Source organism: Melospiza georgiana, chromosome 3 (assembly GCF_028018845.1).
Source record: "Melospiza georgiana isolate bMelGeo1 chromosome 3, bMelGeo1.pri, whole genome shotgun sequence".
NCBI classification, from domain to species: Eukaryota; Metazoa; Chordata; class Aves; order Passeriformes; family Passerellidae; genus Melospiza; species Melospiza georgiana.
This window is the reverse complement of record NC_080432.1, coordinates 50,036,686-50,057,635: the sequence shown is the minus strand read 5'-3', so window position 1 is coordinate 50,057,635 and position 20,950 is coordinate 50,036,686. Positions and strand designations below refer to the sequence as shown.

General features: G+C 39.0%; 1 protein-coding gene across 1 annotated transcript in view; it reads left to right on the top strand.

Annotated features, from left to right (window-relative positions):
* AGPAT4 (1-acylglycerol-3-phosphate O-acyltransferase 4) overlaps window positions 1-20,950 on the top strand; it is a 68,826-nt gene that overhangs the window by 10,816 nt on the left and 37,060 nt on the right. The window contains exon 3 of the mRNA XM_058021023.1: window positions 3,170-3,400. Coding sequence (XP_057877006.1) covers window positions 3,223-3,400 — 178 coding nt within the window. The 5' untranslated portion in view covers window positions 3,170-3,222. The remainder of the gene's footprint in view (window positions 1-3,169; window positions 3,401-20,950) is intronic.

The following is a 20,950-nucleotide window of genomic DNA, read 5'->3' as shown; positions in this document are numbered from 1 at the left end:
CAGAAGGAAATGCTGAGAGTAGTTGAAGTAGAAAACACAGTGGACCTTGCTGAAGATTGGGAATTGGAGGGAAAAGAGTTAGAATGAATAGTCATGTAATTTGCTTTTAAACCTGAACATGTGACCTCTTAGTCACATGAATAGATGCTTGCTGACTTGGTCCCTAAACAGACATTTGAGGTTTGAGTCTTCTGTTCTGTGTCCAAAGGAAAAGTGTTATAAAGAATGTCTCTGTCTGGGTTAGATGCTCTAGCTAGCCATTTTCTCCTAATTAACTTAAAGGGGTGTTTGATAGAAGAGAGCTTCTTGGCAGCATTCTGATCTTAATAGCTTCTGAGAAAATGCATTGATTGGCCCTTTTGTTTTTAAAAGATTGCTGTAATTTTCAGTCATTGTCTATAAGGAAATCACTAATTTATTAAACCAGCATCATGGATTAAGAATTAAAGACCTGACTCTTTTATCACTTAAAAACTGGTGTTATGTTGATGTTACCCAGGAGGACTATTAGACAAAGTGTAAGGTATTCCTGTGGACTCTTAAATGCATGTTTCTAGACTTCATTCATAAGATCAGAACTGATTTTTTTGTTACTTGTACCAAGAATAAATTGCATTCTTGGAGTTTGGGTAATGAAAACAGAAAAAAAAAATCTTATGAGTTTATGTCTGAGAAACAGAAACTTAGCTACCATTCCATATACAATGTTTAGGTTGCATATTTTATAGGTAGTCAAAAGAGAAAATTTCTCTGTGTAGTTCCCACTTTTTGGAAAAAAAATAATCACTGTCTCTCATTTCTTGTTCCTTTTGCAAGCAAGTTAGGTTAGATGCCTTTGGATGGTACTGCTTAAGTAGATTTAGTTTGCCTTAAAACAGCTCTCTGAAGCTTCACCAAATTGAAGTTTGATGGCTAAAGTAGGAAAGTGAGGAATTAATTACTTTCAGACATGCCATTGTGGCTTAATAAAATTGTAAGGCAATAATTATGTTTATCAAGATTATCTCATATTTGTTTATTTTATTTCTGTGAAGTTTTAAAGACACAGCAGGAAGTAAATGATTCACGTAAATGTAACATTTTAATAAAGTTGGCATCTGTTATAACAAAAAGGTAACAAAAAATTACTGGATTAATTGGTGGACAAAAAGACTATTTTTGTTACTAAGTCTATCTGTCATCTGCTTTCTAAGGTAGATTTATGTTGATTATATCAAATAGTGAGTTTTCAGGTCTTCACTAAGTAAGCAGTGCTCTGGTCTTTATTTGTGGCTGCTGTTTTTGTGCTTTATCCCATGGCTTACTGATCTGTGGGAATTACCTTAGTATGATTCTGTGGGATGGAATTAAACAGCCAGACTAGCACAAAAAAACTTTCTGATCATTTTTAGCCAAGGACAGTAGGATAAACCCAGTCATCAGGGTTTTGGACACTGTAGAGTCTTTGAAACCATCCACTTGCAGGTAGCTGGTTGCTTCTGTTCTGACTGTTTTAAAGAAAGTTGCTGCCTTTTTCTTTTTAATTGTTAGGCTTTGTCTTCTGAGTGTTCATTGGACGGATTGGAGAAGAAACACAGCAGTGGTTTCTACTAGACAACATTTCTCATTCTGCTTAGCTTTCAAAAACAAAGCCTTTGGTCAAAGCCCAAGCTAGTAAATTGTCTGCCACCCTAAGAATCATAGCTTTAATAGGAGAGTTTTTTAAAGCTGGAGAAGCTTTTTGCGAGCATCATGACAGTGGTTACTACAATGAATAGAGGCCTGTTCTACCATTCTGAGCTACAGCTGGTGTCAGCTGTGGTACTGAATAGTACAGCAAGACAAAGGGAACAGAAGGGCACATTTTGTCTGCTAATAATAGGCTTGGGACTGCCATAAACTCTGTATATAAATTATGCAACAATACAGATTGTCTTTCTTAAATTTTTCCTCATCTTCCTTGTGGTTGAAAGTCTGGCTAAATAACTTCCGAAGGCTCTGCAACAATTCTTGTGTGTGCTCTTTGATGTGGCGAGCAGAGTCAGCAAAGGGCAGTAACAAAAATGTTTCAGGTCACTGATCTAGGCTCAGTGCCTCACATAATGGGGTCTCATGTAAACTAAAAGGATAGACATAAAGATTTTTTTCATCAGTTAATTCCCTAGGCTGCTGACATTTGCTGTTTTGTTATTGCATGTGACTGGCACATTCAGAAATACTGTCTCAGGGCTTCCTCCCTGGGAAAACTCTTCCATGCCTCAGAGGGGGAAGCAGTGGAGGAGTGGAACGGGATGGCAGAAGCACCTCCTGTCTAACTGTATTCAGACTACTGGGGGTTGTGTTTACTGAGAGATGTGTGTTCATTCTAGTGATGGTGGGGGGAGGTCAGTGCAATATTTGATAGGTCAGAATACTTTGCAGAGGACATTTCCTCTGAATGCTCAATTGCTAAGGTTGGACTGGACCTTTCCAAAATTATACAAACATATCATAAGTAACATGAGAATGGATTCCTTTCTGGAAACACTTCTGGGTCACGGGTTAGTACTGTTATTGATGTTTCATTTCTGGGTTTATGGGTTATAACTGACAGAATCAGTGTCAAGGAATTATTGAACAAATTGCATGTATTGTGCATAGCCAAGCTTTTATTCTCTTGCCAAAATCAACTGTAATTTGAGTATGAGAGGGAAAGAAGACAATAAAGCTAGAATTAAGGGGCTGCTGCCTCTTGTTTGGGTACCATGGCCTGTAGAGAAAAGCACATCTCTAAAGCTTGCATTTACTTTGGAGCTGTTCTTGAAGATTACAGAGGTGCCAGTGTATGTCTCATGAAGTACAAACAATTCAAATAAAAATACAAGTTCATATCAAAACTGTCATGTAGTTCAAACCAAAATATTTGCTCATATTTTATCAATGAAAACCTTATAGAAGAGTATTGTAGTCCATGGAGTGGAGTCATATGTTCACAGGTTTTGCAGAGTTAAGATTGAAATTTAAGAATTTATTTCCAAAGCCAAATGTAAATTGGTTCACAAATACAGTATTCTGTGTTGTAACTTTTGCAAATACTGGCATCAGGCTTTTCCTACAATAGACTTAACTTTAAGTGTAAGCATGAAGTTTGTTTTAAGTCTGTCTATAGAGATAAATGCGCTCTAACTGCTGATACTGTTTGGTTTTGCAGGTTGTCTTCTGAATTTTGTGTCTGAAGGTATCCTCTTGCTTTCTCAGCAAATCATGGACATCGTTGGCTTTCTGAAGTCGCAATTCATTTGCCACCTTCTGATCTGCTACATATTTATAGTGTCAGGACTCATCATTAACTTCATTCAACTCTTTACACTTATACTTTGGCCAATCAACAAGCAACTGTTCAGGAAGATCAACTGCAGGCTGGCTTACTGCATTTCAAGCCGTAAGATTTTTTTCTTTTTTTTTTTTTTTTTTCTTTTTCTTTTTTTTTTTTTTTTTTTGTTTAAGTATTTTCATATTTTGCCTTGAGGGAATTGGTAGAAAATTTCTGAATTTCAAAGCCTGTATAAAGGTCATGTCTGCTTCCTACAGCACCTGCACTTGTATGAAGAGATGTATGCCTTGTTGAAATGTCTTCTAGTGCTGAAATGTTTTGCTCTTTTATAGTGGGATACTTCCTTGACTCAGTATGTTGAAGTAAGATTGCCTCTCATTTGGCTATCCATCATGTTTCCTTAAACCAAATGAGAAATATTGACCTAGTAATGCATCTCAGCAAGTTCAGCTATTATCTGCAGGCTTACAGTGTGAACCAGTCACTTCCAATAATGTTTTCAATCTTTTTATCACCCATAATTTTGTTTATGATCTTGGTTTAAATGTTTCCTGTGCAAATCCTCTTCAGGACTGGGAAATAACAGGGAAAAAAAAAAAGGAAAAATGTTTGATTTCATGTGTTTTTTTCTTAGGCCAGTTATAAACTGTTTTTTCTTTGAATAGGATTTCAGATATTCAGCTGCATCTGTAAGTATTTAGTATGTGCATGTAGTTATAATGCAGAGTACAGCAGGTAGCCTGTAATCATTTTAAAGAAGCAGGGATTGAAATGATATTGATTTTTCTGGGAGAGGTGGGAGCATGAGCTCAGGGTGTTGTGGGAGGAGCAGACCTTTGACTGCTGAGATGTGACTGTTTACTGGCACTTGATGAAACAGGTAATTCCAGTGCAATGAGTGACAGCTGTACCCTTTTGTTTGTTCTCTGTTAGAAGGAGTGTAGTGGAATCTTACCTGACAACAGTGAATTACCAGAGCATTTGCAGTTTTCTTGTTAAAATCAGTTTGCTTATATATTTGCCTTTAAAGAGCTGCAACTGCAGTTTCAGCAATTTTATTGTATTGCTCCTTCTGACTTCCACATAACTGCATTAATGTACAGCAGAGAGAATTCTTCACAGAAACTGTTATAGAAATGCTAATGTACGCACATTCAGTATTTAGGAATGTGCTGTTAAATGTGTCCAGCTTCCAGAGAGATTTCCCTGGGCCTATCTGAACCTCAAAAGTACTTTCTTAGAAGAACACTGTTGAAAAATGCATGTCTTTGTTGCTCCCTAAAGATTATCCAAGTGTGATGTCACTGTCAATGCTAAGTGACTTATGGATGTTTTTGTGCTGGGGAAAACAACCCTCTGGTACAGCATTTAACAATTGTGCTGTAGAAATGCAGCAAAATGGTTTCTTTCAAGTAATTTTTTCTGCTACTAAATGTTGTTAGTATTCAAAATCAACTGTGAGGTAGAAATTTGTCACATGCCTCAGTTTGGGGGCCACTAGGCATTATTTATCTTTCACCAGTGACTCTGATGAGTAACGATTCAAAGCATATTTTTGAAACATGCTTGTGACTGAAATTTCAAGTGCATCAGAGTGTATAGTCCCAAATAAATTTGGGATGCTGTTTTATTACTTCTGTAATGGAGAGATGTTCTTTCTGAAAAATTTCTTTGTTGCTGTGTGTATGTCCCTGAAGTATTGAGTTTGCAAGTGCTATTCATTTGCATGTGCAGAGACTGGTATTGAATCTGGCCAGGTTCTTACCTTTTGCCTGGCAGCACAGTGTATGTTTGAAGCCATGGCATGTAGAAGATACTGTACAGCTGTATATAAGTATATATTATTATTTTTCATGCATTGTCTTCTGGCCCATTCTTGCTTTTGGCTACTTAGTGTAGAGAGAGCAGCTATTCTACAGTCTTCAGGCTGAACCCTTCAGTTTATCTCAATCTAGTCCGATCTGGGGAATGGACAGTATGGAAGAGGGAGTAATCTTGAATGCTTGTCCTTGGTGGGGCAGATGGCTTTGTACTCAGGGTTGTTGATCTCATCTTCAGTGTTGATGCCACTGGAATAGATTGTGTTGTCAGGTTTTTGCCCAGTCATGCTGAGAACAAAGTATGTCTAGGTTAAAGCTATTTATTGTAGCTTTACAACAGAGCAAGCTAGCATTTGATGAGTCATCCTTATCTGAGTGATATTTGGAAAGGGGAAAATGATGGTTAATTTGAAAAACTATTTCAAAGAACTAAAGACCAATTAATCAAAATGGATGTGTTTTTGGTGGCCACTGCTGTGGTGACTAATAAGTGAGATCTGTACGGTCCTGATGAAAGTTACGGAAACAGCCTACAGTTGGAGACAATGAGGTTCAGCATTGGAGAATATAAAGGTGTGTGCTTTTGTGGTGGTGGCAAGAATCATGTTGCCTTGAGAGCCTGATGCAGCCTGGCCTGAGTCACCAAGTCAACCAAAGAATGAAATAGAGCAGGCATGGTTTAATTGAAAAATGAAATGAAAGCAGCAGTTGTCCTTAGATCCTCAAAGTTCAGTTGTTTTCCATTTGATGTCGAAGGTAGAGATAAATGGCTCCATGAAATTGGAGAGTTACTTTGTCTATGATGCTGTGCTCTTTGGGCAAGTTGGAGGTTTTTGTATTTCAAGTAGTGGTATTTTCTTACACCTTTTTTTTTCCTACCTCCTTTCTAATAAAAGAATGTAATATTCTCACTTCCCCTCGTGCACTGTCTGCTATCATGATGCATATGGGAAGCTAAAGTTCTCTTGTGATTAATGACTTATCCTCAGTTGAGTAGTACAGCTTGAGTTGGGGTGCTTCTCTGTTCACATGGATCAAACCAGACTAGCTTGAGTTAAAGTATCCATGGAATCATGGAATCATCAAGATTGGAAAAGACCCTTATGATTGAGTCCAGCTGTCAGCTCAGCACTGCCAAAGCCACCTCTAAACCATGTCCCTAAGAGCCACATCTACACATCTTATAAATATCTCCAAAGATGATGATTCAAATCCTGGGCAGCCTGTTTCAGTGCTTGACAAGCCTTTCCATGAAGAATGTTTCCCAAATATACAATCTAAACCTTTCTGGGTGCAGTTTGAATCCATTTCCACTTGTCCTATCACTTTTTACTTGGAAAAAGAGGCCGACCCCCACTTTACTACAACCTCCTTTCAGGTAGCTGTAGGGAATGATAAAGTCTCCCCTGATTATCCTTTGCTCCCTCAGTTGTTCCTCATAAGCCTTGTGCCCCAGGCCCTTCAGCAGGCTCATGCCGTGAGCTGGCTGCATGGAGTAGCTGTGGTATGGTAGTTGAGCACAGGTAGCTGTGCAGGCTGCTGCTTCTCTGCCGTGAGTTTGGCACCTGCCCTACAGCTTCTCCCCATAACTGCTGACAGCCCAGAAGGCTAAAGCCACAGACATCAAACTTCTCATCAATGCAGCTCGCTTTTAATGAAGCAGGGCAGGTGTAATGGCATATACCAAGTTGCCTTCAGCAACTGGTGATGAGAAGTTATTGCCATTCTTGTAACCAGTTGTGAGTCAACAGGGTGAGCTTAGCTTCTCTACTGACCTGCTCCAATATGTAATAGCATTGGGATGCTCTCCAAAGGGTGTGTTATCCATTCCCCATATTGCAGTTTGGGTTGCTTTTAGATCTCCAAGATGGTTCTCATACTTTACTATGAGTAAACTCGTCCTGTTTGATCCTGTTATCCCATTTGACAAATACATACATAATAATGGTTAGTTCTAATGCTATGTCCTCTGTATGTCTTGATCTTTACTGAAGAGTGTTGTTGCAAAGAGTGGACATCCAGCTTCAAAAGAACAAACTTTTGTCTGTGTTGGTCTTGAAATGTGCCAAAAGATTGGTAAGGGTTATGCACCCTCTTTCATGTTTAAATAAACAAACCAAAAAATCTCGAAACAAAGAGCAAAAGAAACCACACACACAAGAACCTAATAACCCTCCCAAAATAAAAACAGGACACCAATATCTTAGGGCTTTTAAATTGCAAAAAATATTTTCTAGCTTCAAGTATATATTCATGGAGAGGTTCAACTGCCTGTTAATCCACTTCCCCTTTGGTAAAATGACAACCTGGATAAACTCCCTCATACTGAAACCAACAGAGTGCACCCTATTAAGGAAATTGAGCACTGCAAACCTCAATAGGGTGATAACAATAAAAATTTCAAACATAAGTGTGCTTGGAAGTTGGCATAAGAGCAAAGGTTGGGCAAGCAATCAATCTTGGGTTTTATTTTTTAATTTAGGAACATTATGTTCTCAGTTTCTTCTTCTAAAAGACAGGAACCAAGGTAGGAAGCACTTAGTGTGGAATACATCACAGTTCTCATAGATGCTGTTTGTGCCTGAATTGGAAGTGCTGGGAGTACACCTTACTCCTCCCTCTATGTCATAGCAAACCACCACAAGGGGTGCACACAGCTTTTCTGCAGTAGCTTGTACAGTAGGCCAAACACATCGAGGGAACAGGTAGTCTTGGGATTCATGCCATGTGTGCACATGGCTGCACAGCATGCTGGGCAGTGGGAAGGTGGTTTGTACTTCCCAAATCAGTTTGTGCTTGCTTGGCGGTTGAAGTGCAGCCCGAGGCCAAGCACAAGAGTGTGCTGGAATCCTGTGGACTGTTCAGGACACATGCTTAGACTGTGAGAGTGGGACATACACGTACAGGGTACATGGCTTCTTTAGAGGTGCTGAGTGGAGGTATTTGCCTGTGAGTAGAGCAGTGTTGTTATCTTGTCCTCTTGCTGCCACTGTACTGGGGGGAAATGAGCTTCTGTGCCTCCAGAGTGAGTGGCAAAGTGGCCTCCTGCTGACTGTGCACCAGGTGAAGGTTGCATAAACAGAACACCTGGCAGTAATGACATGGTCATGTGGACATGTGCACAAGGGCCTTAAAAGCAACCAGATTAGCTTCTAATCTGCCTTCATAAATAAATTATAGTAGTACTAATACCTATTGTTATGCCATGAAAGGGGTGCTATTACACCTCTGGGTAAAGTTACACCATGTGGGCTGCAGTTTGTAGATCCTGCTGGTCAGAAGGCCCTTGTTTGCACTGAAAGGGGCACCCTGAAGCCTGTTCATTGACTGCAGCAAAAACAAGATGGAAACTGGTTCTTCTTATAACTGAGCTTCCTAGAAACAGAACCAGAGGAAATTGAGAACTACTTCAAGTTTCATCATCTTGTCTGACTGTTACAACGCAGTAAAGCTAATTCCTTCTGTGTACAACTATAGGTTTTGCAGTGTGAGGACTGAATATCTGAACAAGGCTTTCTGGTAGTATTAGGGCCATGCTAATTGTTTCTTGGAGTTTAGAGGAGCCCTCAGCTATTTTACTTGTTTGTATGGAGATAGTGCTGAGGCAGGGGGGGAGAATTCTTGCCTCTGGTGCAGTTAAGTAGTTGGGAAGGGCTGGGAAGCAAGAGGTACCTAGAGAAGTAGGGCTTTCTTCTTCCTTCACTTCTGTTTACAACCCTCTTATGCTGCAGAGGAAGCAGCCTGCTATTGTCAAAGTATGGCACAGTGCCCTTGACACAGTCCTATAGTATTTTATTTATAAAGCAACCTGAGTTATGCTTGTCAATGTTGATATAGTGAAGAGTTTTCATAGGACACTTAGGACTGCTTTCTTAGCCTCTCTGAAATGTTTTGAGTAATCTGTGCAAAATGTATTTTTCTCAAGAGCTATTTGTCTACACAAGCCTTTGTTATCTTAGTTCCACACTCCGCGTCCATACGAAGCCACTGGTGAAGGTTATGGAAAGTTTACAACAACTAGTGGGGGAAAATTGGAGGCCAGATTTTATAGTCTTGCAAAGGGAAGATGTTGATTTGAACTGTTAGAAAAGTAGACCATCTCCTTAGCCTTCTCTTTTCTCTCAAGCCAAGCTGTGGCAATAACTGTGGAAATAGAGTGTACTAAGAAAATGCCCATGTTAATTTTAATGTAGATAAATTCTAGAAAAAATAAACTTTAGTGGAAATCATCTACCCTGAAGTGTCATCTACTCTAATTCATTAATGTCTTCCTTCAGCCTATTTTCTAATACCCTTCTATACCTGTTTTGTACTTATGACAGTGCTTCTAGTTTTCTGAACAATTCTCCATTGAGACCAAACCTTGACTTTCTCTGCTTTAATTTGGAAAGACAGAAGGAGCAATCACTGCACCAGATTCTCCATTCTTTTGCTGGTAGAGTAAGATGAAATGTGTAATGTGTGTGTGTGTGTGTGTGTATGTGTTTGCCACATCCATCACAGCTTGGACTTTTTTTCCAGATTGTGTTTGCGGAATTGCATTAATTGCTATGAGTAAAATTCCTATGAGTAAGTCCTCTACAGTGCCTAGCATATGCCTCCATATTTTCCCTACTGTCATTAACTTGCTGTATGAACTAATAGCATTTCAGTCCTTCTCATTTTGTGCCCCTTGCAGGTGTTGTTACTCAGTTTTTGTAGGCGTTCAAGTTTTGTCAGTGAGCTTGAATAGATCACACAAGGCTGTGTGCTGATTGCAGGCATGATGTGTGAGCATGGTGAAGGTGTGTTTGAATGATGTCTGTGCATGGCCTTTACCAGAGTTCCTAGTTCAGCCTACAAGGGATGTGATCTGTTTTGCTCAGCTCTCAGTTCAGGAGAAAGGGACTGCTTTCTGTGAAAATGAATGTGAAATGCCTCTCTAGCTTTTCACAAGACTAGTAAAAAGCTAGAGAGGCATTTAGTCTGATCTTTAATGAAAAAGGCATCTTCGCTGTCACTGATACTATTTTGTTATTGCTGGAGCCTCTGTAGAGGTCACTTGTCTTTATTTTCCTTTTGTTTTTTTTGCATCAGATTCCTGAAGAAGTGTGATGCTGATAGTCTGCAGCCTGGAAAGAGAAGTGGCAGGGAAGCAGTAGGTGAACTGCATTCTGTTTGGTGTCTAGCATCACAAATAACAAAAATTTCAGCACATTTTGTTAAACATTAGATCTGGCTAGCAAGCTTCATAGATTCCTGAACTGGGGTAAATTTTGAAGTGCTTACACAAAAGTATTTCTATCTGATACAGCATAACTCAGGAACATGATATCTAATGACCTATGGTAGCACAGAATCTGAAGACATTCTAGTGCTACAGTTTTCTATTCATTAAGGATGAATATCACAATCAAAAGATCATATTTGTAGAAACCCCATTTAAGCTATAGGCCTTATTTTATTGCTGAAATGATACTGAAACTGAAGGATAGTCCCTTGATGATGTAGAAACATGCAAAGAAGCAGAGAGTAGCTCAGTCATCAGCAGTTACAAGCAAGTAGAAACTAGCAGTAATCCAGCCCTCTCCAGGAAAGCACAGTACCTCCACAGGAAGGACTGCTGTGGGAACTCTGAATTCTCATGTGTTCAGTCAGGGAAGGGATCTGCTGCTGGAATGTCCACGTGAGGTGCATTGTCTTGTCTCATTTGCTGTTGGTTTGCTACATCCTCTACCCCCTCCCACTCCCTTTTGGGCAACGTGCACCCCTGGAAGTGTATGTCCAAGTGATTCTTCCTCATCCAAATCATAGTCACATACCAGCAAGTTTGCATGGCATAGGTTTTCAGGCTCGTCCTGTAACAAGAATCGCTGCAACTGGGCCAGTGAAAGTATCTGGTATCTGACTACTTTTTTGCAGGAGGATTTCCAAGCCAGTAGGAACCAGTATGTCCTTTCAGCAGATACTTGACATGTTTCAGTGTGACACTTGAGATGAAGGAGCTTCTGAGTGCACATTGCTTGGTACTCTCTGTGGCTAGGTGTTTGTTTCCTGCAACTTGCTTGCAACCTTCAGATTAAGGCTTCTTACTTAAGGATTGTGTTGTTTTCTCACTTCTGAGACTGTTACTGAATTTCCTATACACCCATCTTGGAGTAGTATATGCTTAAACATGTTTCATCCAACACCATATGCAGAAGGAGGAATCCTTTAACTGTGAGTAAGAAGCCAAATAAAAATGTGTGCAAAAAATTGTTTTCATCTGCTTGATTTCAGAAAGAGTGTTATCTGTTTTCCAGACCTACTTTGTTCCTTGCCAAAATATAATTTGAAACAAAATGTGGAAGCAGAAAGAGATTACAATGCAGTTGTTTGTGTACAGATTGTTTTGCTCTTCGGTTACCACACTTTTATTAGTACATTACTTCTGTGTGCTTTTTCTTTACTCAAGCAAATTGCTCTAGTGTCAATAACTAACATTTCTTTTCTCTCATGATTCTAAGTTCACTTAGCTGTGTTTCTAAATTGAATCTCCTCTATGTTGCATCTCCAGGTGTGGGCTTTCTTTGAGAGTAAAGTTTTCTTTCCATAAATCTCCTAATACATGACAGATTTTTCGTTGTACTTAAATTTTGTACTGCTCTTATGCTGTACTTATATGACCCCATTTAAATGACCCCGAGATCAATATGTACTGCTAATGAAAGATTTTGATTAATGAATGAATGCATTTGCCTGTGTTAGGTAAGGAAATGTAAATAGCAATTGTACCAACTCAGTTTCTTGATAGCACTTCTAAAGAAGCTTACCCTTGTTTTTTTGAAAACTGCAGCTGGGAGGCTTTGGTCAGGAGATCTCATTAATTCAGCCTTGCTGCTGTAAAGGAGCTACTCCTGTCCTTGTGGATTTTCTCCTTTTTCCTAGGAGTCTCATACCATTCTCTGACATTTTCCTGGTATTTCCCTTTGCCAGTAGAGTATCTCTTCTAAAGATGTGCAATGTGCTAATCCTCTGCAATTTGCTGAGGACTCTAAACTGGAAATCTAACTATAGAAAACTAAGGAATCTGTTACTTCCTCCAAACTCATATAATTTATTTCTAAGGCCTATATGACAGACTTTTGCTATTCTTTGTACAAAGACAAAAAATAGAGAAAGAGATGTTAAGCTTGCAGTATTCAGAAAAATGCTTGCATTGTATGGATTGGGTTATATTTTTACCCACCACCATATATCAATTATAACTTTGTTATTTGAGCATATATTTTCTTTAGTGCTCATGAAAGGAGGGAGATACAGGCAAAATAGCTGACATACCTCTTTATGTTTACGTACTTAAATTATCTAGTTTAAAATTGAGACCATAGTGCATTTTCCTTTTAGTAGTACAGTATATTTTCATAATTTTTTTTTTAATACAAAGAGTTCAGAAAATTTCTGCTTGGATTAAAAGTTACCATGAAGCTTGTCTCTCCTGTGTCTTCACAGGCTCTTCATTAATTTATGCTTAAAATTCAGGGTTTCTTGAAAGGTGATTTAAATTTCTCTGGTTGCACAGTGATAGCTTGTAGCTTCTTTTTGGTACATGCAGTTGTCAGGTGAGAATTCCAAAAACTTAAATGGCATATCCATGAATCTTTGAGATGGTATCGATTTCTTCATGTGGAAATCAAATGATGGTTGAGAAACAGATAATTTTGCAAGTGCAGGTGAGCAGAACAGCAAACAATGTCCCAGAAGCAGCCCAAGCTGCATGGGTTACACTGTTGTATTTAGGTACTTAATATTTTTTGGGAAAGAGCTGTCCTATGCTGTTTCTCAGTGTATGTGCCAGGTAGATAAGTCCTTGAAAAGTTCTTTTTCTGTATTGGAAAGGTGGGGATGGGAAGTGGACCTCTTTTAAGAGCAGTGGTATGCTGAGTTCCTCCTGTGTTGCATAGGAAATTGGAGTGCCATAGGAATCTTCAGGACTATTTTTCAAAGGTGGTTCCTGTGAACAGTATTAGAAAGTGGAAAATAATGTTGAGTACTTTATCCTAAATAGTGTGGCAATGATAATGCTGTCTTTGACCTGCATATAGAGCTAGGATGCTGGAGTCTCTCCTTTATTTCCAACTTGTGTCATTTTCATGCTGGATAGAACTGCTGTAATCATGATTGCATTTTTAAGCAAGGAAGACTTAAAAAAGGAGGAGGATGGTTGTCTGCTTCCATATATGAGCAGTGCCTGTTGCAGGTGGGTACTTCTGTAGGATGTCTTTCCTTGAGATGAAAAATAAATGCTAGTAGCAGTAACCTCTGAGACCAGCTTTTCTGTCTCGGAGGGCACCATTGCTGATGACTAGTATTGTTTGGAGGGGCATTCCTACTGCTCCCCTCACTGCTTCCTTAGCCCTTCAACAAGGAACTTTGTGCTGACCTTTATGGGCTGTCCAGGTTGGATAGAGCAGCAGGAGGAAATGCCTGGCTGATTATTATCTGTGCTGACTGGGCCTGTTACCAAGCCAGGAGCTGCTGGTTTGTTGAAAAGTGGGAGTACTGCTAAATTCCTTGGGGAAGAAGGATAAGAGGAGCCTTCAGATGTGAGACAAATATCTCTGACACGTGGCTGTTAAATAATTAATTTTCCCAAAGGGTTTGAAAAGAGCATTTCAAAACACTGACTATTGCAGATCTGTATGTGTGTTAAACCCATTGTGCTTGTGAGGCTGGCTTTGTTCCACACGCTGTGTAACTTGGAGAGAAGAAGCTGTTTTGTAGGCAGATTGTGTCAGGATAAAAGACAGACAAAAGCTGTGAAATTAAATGTTTGAAATATGCAGCTATTTTTTGTTTTCTTCTGAAGGGATGGTTGCTTTATAACTTGAAGCATGGTGGTAGCTAAAATGAACAGTGGCTAATGAACAAAACTTGTTTCTCCACTCCTAGCTCAGAACTACACTAGAGAAAGAAGGATCACTTGGAAGTTTTTTCAAGAATGCATATGCTGACTTAAAATTTCTTGCTCACCTGAAGAAATACTGGATTTTACATTTCATGTATGTTAGGTTAGAAGGAGAATCTATTTGATTAAACTTGGATGATGTTTATGTGTTTTGAGAGGGAAGGCAGTATGGGAATGGGAATTGGATTGAAGTTCAGAAGTGAGGTGGTGTGCCAAACACATGCAGTAACTGGAAGGGTCCTGTGAAGGCTTGTGCCCAGATCAAATGCTGGGTCAGATACTGGAGACATGCCTTAATTTACATGTTTTAACCACAAGTTTTTGGTTCCTATCATGCCACCTCTGAGGAAAGCCCACTCTGACTTTCTGTATACCATGAGGACTTGTGCATTTAACATCTTGCATTAAATCTGGTTCTGATCTTGATTCCCAAAGCAATTTCAGTTTGGCTGCATTACAGGAATGCTGGCTTGGCCATATTAAACTGTTTGTAGTTTATTTTGTTTTGTGCATTTCATCTGAGAAGCCACTGATGACCGCCCATCAAAAAGGGTGAATCCCCTTTTTATCAATAGTGTTCTGTTGTGTTAATTTTATAAGAAAATCAAATGGATCTTGGTCATGGAGCTGAGACACAGCAAGCACCAGAACTATCACTGTGTAATACAGTCATAATGTTTTAATAAAGCAGCATATTTTTCACTTAGTACATTAGCCACTTTATACACATATATATGCAGGTTTTAATTCAACCACTAAGCAAGCACTGAGATGAAATTGCTAGGAAGATCAAAGCACAGATAAACTTTAGCTTTCTAGTAGGTGTGATGAGTCTAATCCTTATTTTGTGTAACTCAGCATGGTATTAACAGTAACTAGACCAGAGACAAAGATTATTTTTATGCGAGTTGAGAATCTGGCCATATTAAGTAAATGTCAGTGTGTGTTTGAGGGAAATAAAGAAAAGTGGAGGGGAAAAAAAATCTGTGCACCATTACTCATTGGTTTGGTTTGATTTGGTTTGGTTTTTAACACTGCAATATATTTGGTCTCTCTCCTTATCTGTGATTTTTATCTTGAAGTTATGTTGACAAATTAGTAAGTGTTGGGCAGAGGTGATTTGTTACCACTTGGAAGTGAAAGCTTTGTTTGTACTTTAATATTCAGAATGACACGCTTTATGAAGTGTTCCTTTAGCATACCCTTCTAGTCACAGGCTGCCTCTGTGTAGTGCATTCCTTGAGCAATTACCTGTGAGCTCCTCTTTCAGCAACCTGTGTGTGCCCTGTGCTCTGTAAAAGAACACTGCCTTGTGTGCTTACCTGAAGGCTGGTTCTGTGCACTGCATACCCTGCCTTAGCTCTCTGCATCTGAGGGGTGAGCAGTGGGCTCTGGCCAGCCTGGGGCTCCCTCTGTCCCCCCTCCCAGGAATGGTAATGGCAGGTGAAATGCTCCTTCCTGTCCACATTCCTTGTTGGGTCAGCTTTTCGATAAATGGCCAACTCTGATTTGCAAAAATGAAGCGTATTTTAAAACAGCATTTTGAATCCACTTTTAGATTTATTTTTTCTTTGCTGTTCAGCTGGTTTTTTTCTTCACTAAGAGTAGAGAGAGGCTTGCTCTTCACATTTGATGCTGGATCCTCAGTAGAAGAAGCTCTGCTCTTTCTCTTCAAGAGTATGTATCTCTTGCATAAAGTTTATAAATCAAAGTCTTCCATGTTGAACCTTGAAATCTGCTCACTTGCCCACTGCTTTACTATGTCAGGGAGTGATCTGATATGCTGGAACATCTAGATTTGGAAGACTGGGTTGAGTTTTTCCTTGTGGAAGCCTCCATGCAAGCTTTGTCCCACAGAGGCAAGCTGTTGGAAAAACCTGTGCATGACATGTAGCTGAAGCTAGAAGCTTGTCTCACAAGCTTCTCAGTCACACCCTTGGCAGCCAGAAAAAAGCTGAAAGGAGTGTTGCTCACAGCAGCCTAGGACATGAGTGATTTCTGTCCTTCAGCTGAACAAGCTGATGTTTCTTTCACTACAATTGCATTACTTGGCAATTCCACTTGGAGAAAGATTTGAACTGGTAGAAATTACACCATTTTCAAGCCCCTAATTAGACAGGACCTCAAGGCTCTTCCTGTTCCTTTTTCTTAGTTCTACTGTGGTGCAAGATGTTGCAAAGACATTAATCAGCAGTATTGATACCAGAGGAGGTTCTTGTCTAAGCCTTCAAATACAGCTCAGTAAACTCAAATACTAAATAGTGTTTATTTGCTTTGGCTTTCTTCTTTCCAGCTTTTTAGGCAGGACTTTAGAGGAGATCCCAAATGGCCTGCACAGAACCACAAAGACCTCTGGCACAGTGCCACCTGGCAGCCTAAAAGGTGCTGTCTGCACTCGATAGGTCTGATAGAGCTGATGCTGTTACTGTGCTTCTCTTAATTTTGCATGTCTGAAATCCTGTGAGAAGTCTGGATGGCCTTCAAGAAGAGTTGTTTCTAAAAATCTGTAGGTCTTCCTTAGTAAAGAGGAGGTGTGAGCCTGCATGAGTTAAAGCTGAGTGTTCTGATCCATGATAAATCAGTAGTGTGTATGGCCTGAAAGGTGGGAAGCCCCTGTTGTTTTGCAAGCTGGTAAATGCTACATCCAAGTGGGTGAGTCACATGGATCCTGCATATCTTTCATTTTGAGAAAGCTGAGGCAATGAAGGTGGTAGAGGTATTTCAGAAAGGAATAAAGCTAAATTCAAGGAAATAATGGACTTGCAATTGGCTGCCTTTTTTTTTCCTGAGATTCCACTACAGTTTTGATCAGTCTGTAATGGGATAATATTTTGCTACCTAGTATACTTTATGTAATATTGTATACCCTTGTTAAATCTTGAAAAGTTTCCTTTTTTTTTTTTTTCCTGTGGTGACAGAAATACTCATGATAAAGTTGACAGAAATATCAGTAGTGCATATGCATATGATTTTATGATACTGCTCTACTCCTGACATTTGTATGACAGGTCTTTATTTTACTACTGCTACGAGTCACACTGTGCCTTTTAAACTGTTTCTCCTGTACCAGCCTGAAATGGTGTGTCTGGCTGCTACTCCTCATAATTTGCAAAGCACTGAATAGGAGAATGGCCTGGGTTACCAGAGAAGCAGAGCCTGACTTTTCTAACTTCCAGAGGTTCTCCTTCTGCAAAATGAATAGATGAGGGTAAACTCAGAGCTCATTGATGATGCAAGATTTTAATGGACCATATAAGCTAAACCTCTGTTTTCTGGGATGATTATACAACACAAATAGTTCTAAGAGTACAACACTGTTGCTTGCACTAGATATGAAAAAACAAAAAGCTTATTACCTCTTTGTGCAGAATTTTTGCAATGATACTGAGCCACTGGGACTACATAGCAGGAAGATGGTAATGCTTTTTTTTGTGGATACCCTTTCAGTTCGAGCAGTGAGAGGTTAAAGAAGCAAATGGCTCATTTGCATCCTCATCTGCTGGAGCACATGATCTGCAGGCTCTCTGAGCAGGTTGTGATGTTCCAGCAGTGGATTAGTTTTGTAAAAGCTTTGAGGAAAGAGAAATGCAAGCACAATCAAACTAAATGTGAATTGAGAGGCTCTAGTGTCCTTAAGTGTGGTGTAATATTGTTGTTACTTTGGATATATGTTTGTCTTAACAGAATTTGCACTTTCTCACGTGTGTTATATTCTTCAGTGAGAAAAAATGGGGATTTTCATATATTTATATATTTAGATATTTTCAATCATCTTGAAGTGTTACAGGCTGCACCTAGGACAAAAATCACCACTTGAAACTTGATAGGTATATTTGATCTGTAGTACTTTATTTTTAATTCATGAAAGCCATTTGTTTGATTTGTAGTTTCTGACCTTATTGTCCCTTTAAAGAACATTTTGTGAAAGTCACTGATAGGGATTAAGAAGCTAAAATAAGCACTGGGACATAGTTCTTGTCTCTCAAGACCTCACGTGATGAGATGCTGTAAGATTACAGGCAGAGAGAGGGAATTCATAGAATGCAAGTGAAAAATGAATAATGGTTTTGTTCTGAACAGTGTTCTCAGTGATAGGGGTTCTGTGGTTATTCATCATTAATTCTGATTATATAATACAGGAGCTTTGTCAATTTTTTCTTCCATTATTGAAATTCAGGTAGAATATCTTGTGCAGAAGAAGGCTAAGTAGAAGTTATATGCCTTAAGTCTAAAAATTAATTGGTTTAATATTAATACTATTAATATAACAAATATAATTATAATTTGCTATTAATATCATTAATAGCATATTATATCTGGAAATATGTTGCTATTTCTCCTGAGTGCACCAGTTGTCTAAAATCTAAATCCAGATTTAAACGTTACTGGAAAAGTATAGAAACCTTGGAAGCCATTAGCCCTGGTTTTCCTGTTCTGCCGTTCTGCAGACGCCATAGTTCCTTCTTTTTGTGTTTTCACCTCTATGAAATGTAATTCTTGATAACTAGTGGCTTTATTTAAAAATACTGCAGATTTTCTTAGGATTTAATTTACCTTTTGTTGAGTTTCCTAATTCATTTTTCCTATTTGTGCTGAAGATTGCTTGCTTTGGCAGCTTATAGTTTTTTTCTATCATCAGTCATTTTTCTCAGAGATAAACTCATGTCAGTTCTTGTCAGTAGCTGAAAATGCAGGTTAAATGTGATGATGGCAGGGATTTAGAGCATCAAAATAATGGGATTTTTTTCTCTTGTTCTGAAATGCTTTCCTTCTAAAGCCCAAATTTTTCATTTTTCATTTCAAACTAAGGAGGATAAATTTGTATATATAGACATAAAGGCTGTTGCAAGAATACGTGCAAGAAGGAGAAAGATTGTGTGAGAATAAGTCTTTTTAACTAAATACGTGAGTTAAACATGATTCACTTGAGTCAAATAACTCCCCTAATGCATAGGGGCAAGATAAACCCAGTCACATGAGTGTGTGTGCTTTTGTTCTGAATGAAAGCATGAGACCTGAGTGTGATCACTTTATAATTAAGGATTCATGTCAAAGAAGTCAATCATGATTGAATAAATACAAGCTAAGACTGACATCTATTAGCTTGGTTCATGTTTGTTTATTTGGATACTCAAATTTTGAGGTCCAGGCCTCCTGGCAGGTGATTTTCAGCAGAGAACTCCCTTGGGAAGGGTTTCTGTGTGGTGCTGCCCTGCTTAAACAGAAGCCTTTGCTGATTGCTGCAAGATACTGTCTTCCCCTTGGTCCACTGAATACTCTTTTCAGCCTGGGGTAGCAGAGTGTTTCTGAGTCTGCAGTGTTTCTCAAGCACTGATTGAAGAGAGGAGAGAGGTCTCTAAGGCAGTCTGTTTGGAAAAATCTCACTTTCTTTCCTAGTTACAGAGAATAGGACTAGAAAGGAGTTAGTGAGCCATTGAATTTCTCGCAGTGGTAAAATGTAGTGTTTTTAAGATGATTCTTACTCAATTTACAAAGCTGCTATGCATTTTTATCTGACAAAGTAATCAGAACAATCTTCAGAATATTGGATGCCTGTAATTTCAGTCACTTTAGACATGAATGTTCTTCAGCTAGTGGTATTTAGCTTAAATTGTTCTAGTTCTGTACTGTTAACTTATCCATAAACCATATTTGTGGGGAGCCCACCCAGTCCTCTTCTAGCATTTGTTTTAAAGCTCCATTGAGCCAAACTTTTCTGCTTTTGGGTGATCCTGATAGACCTGGTCTGCATCTGCTTTGTTTCAGTGTTTCCTTCCTGGGCATGTATGTTTGGTACTGGTGTGCATGCCCAGAGATTCTCTCAGTCATGCAATGCCCAATTCCCTTGTCTCCAGGAACAAACATCCTTTGCCATTGTTTTCAGTCTTAGGACTGCATAATATGAATGGAGCAGAAATGTTCAGTGGCAAAATAATGTTCCCAGATAATTCTGTCATTTCCAAATTATGAGGCTCTATTTTTATTAGTTCCGCAAGATTATTGCATCGGCAAGAAGCAGCGATGCATCCCATGCAAACTAATTCTATTTATGTTACCTTACCTCTCAAGGTCATTTGAGTCTTAAATTCTATTCTGACTCTGTATCATCCACAAAGTTTATTAATAGGAATTTCTTTGTTTGTACTCTGTGAATGGCTTAACATTGCCTAGAAGTGGTAGATTTGAAGTCCTTTTTTTTTTCCTGGCCTTTCTGGCATCAACAAAATGCTTGAAAAGAAATGATAGAAACTTGAATGCCTGATGGCGAGTAGTTTTTTTATTTGGTATTTTATGAGACCAGATTTGTAACCACTTTGTACTTACTAGATTTGATTTTTTGATTCTACCATTTAAAGATGGTAGTTACTTAAGCTTAATGTAGGTCACCCTGCCTTCATTTAAGCTTCTGGTTTGGGATTTAGACAGCAACGTGCCACCCTAATGGTACAAATGAGAACTGGAGTAACATTGTATGTACTGTTCATTTAAGCTTCATTGCTTCAGCATTTCCATCAGTGGGACACAGAAGTTACCCCTGGGGTAAGGCAGGATGTGGGGTCATATTTAATGAGGGCTTGACAGGAGAGGGATGTGTGATGGATCAGGTGATGTTTTGCTTTGTCCTACGTTAGTCTGGGTGCCAGAATAAGAAAATTGTTAATCTCTTTAGAAAGTGGTTGCTGTGCAAGCCCCAACTAATCAGATAAGGGCTGTCAAATGCTGCATTACTGATCACTGCAGAACACTTATTAACACCTTATTTGAAGTGTTTTCACCTACAAGTTTCTTCTCTCAGCACTCATCTCTTCTCCCTGTCTGCGCTTGTACAGATGAATGTCCTAGGCTTCCTGGTTTATGTACATCAAATACTGAATAATTTATTAAAAAACATCATCTAATATTCATGGAACC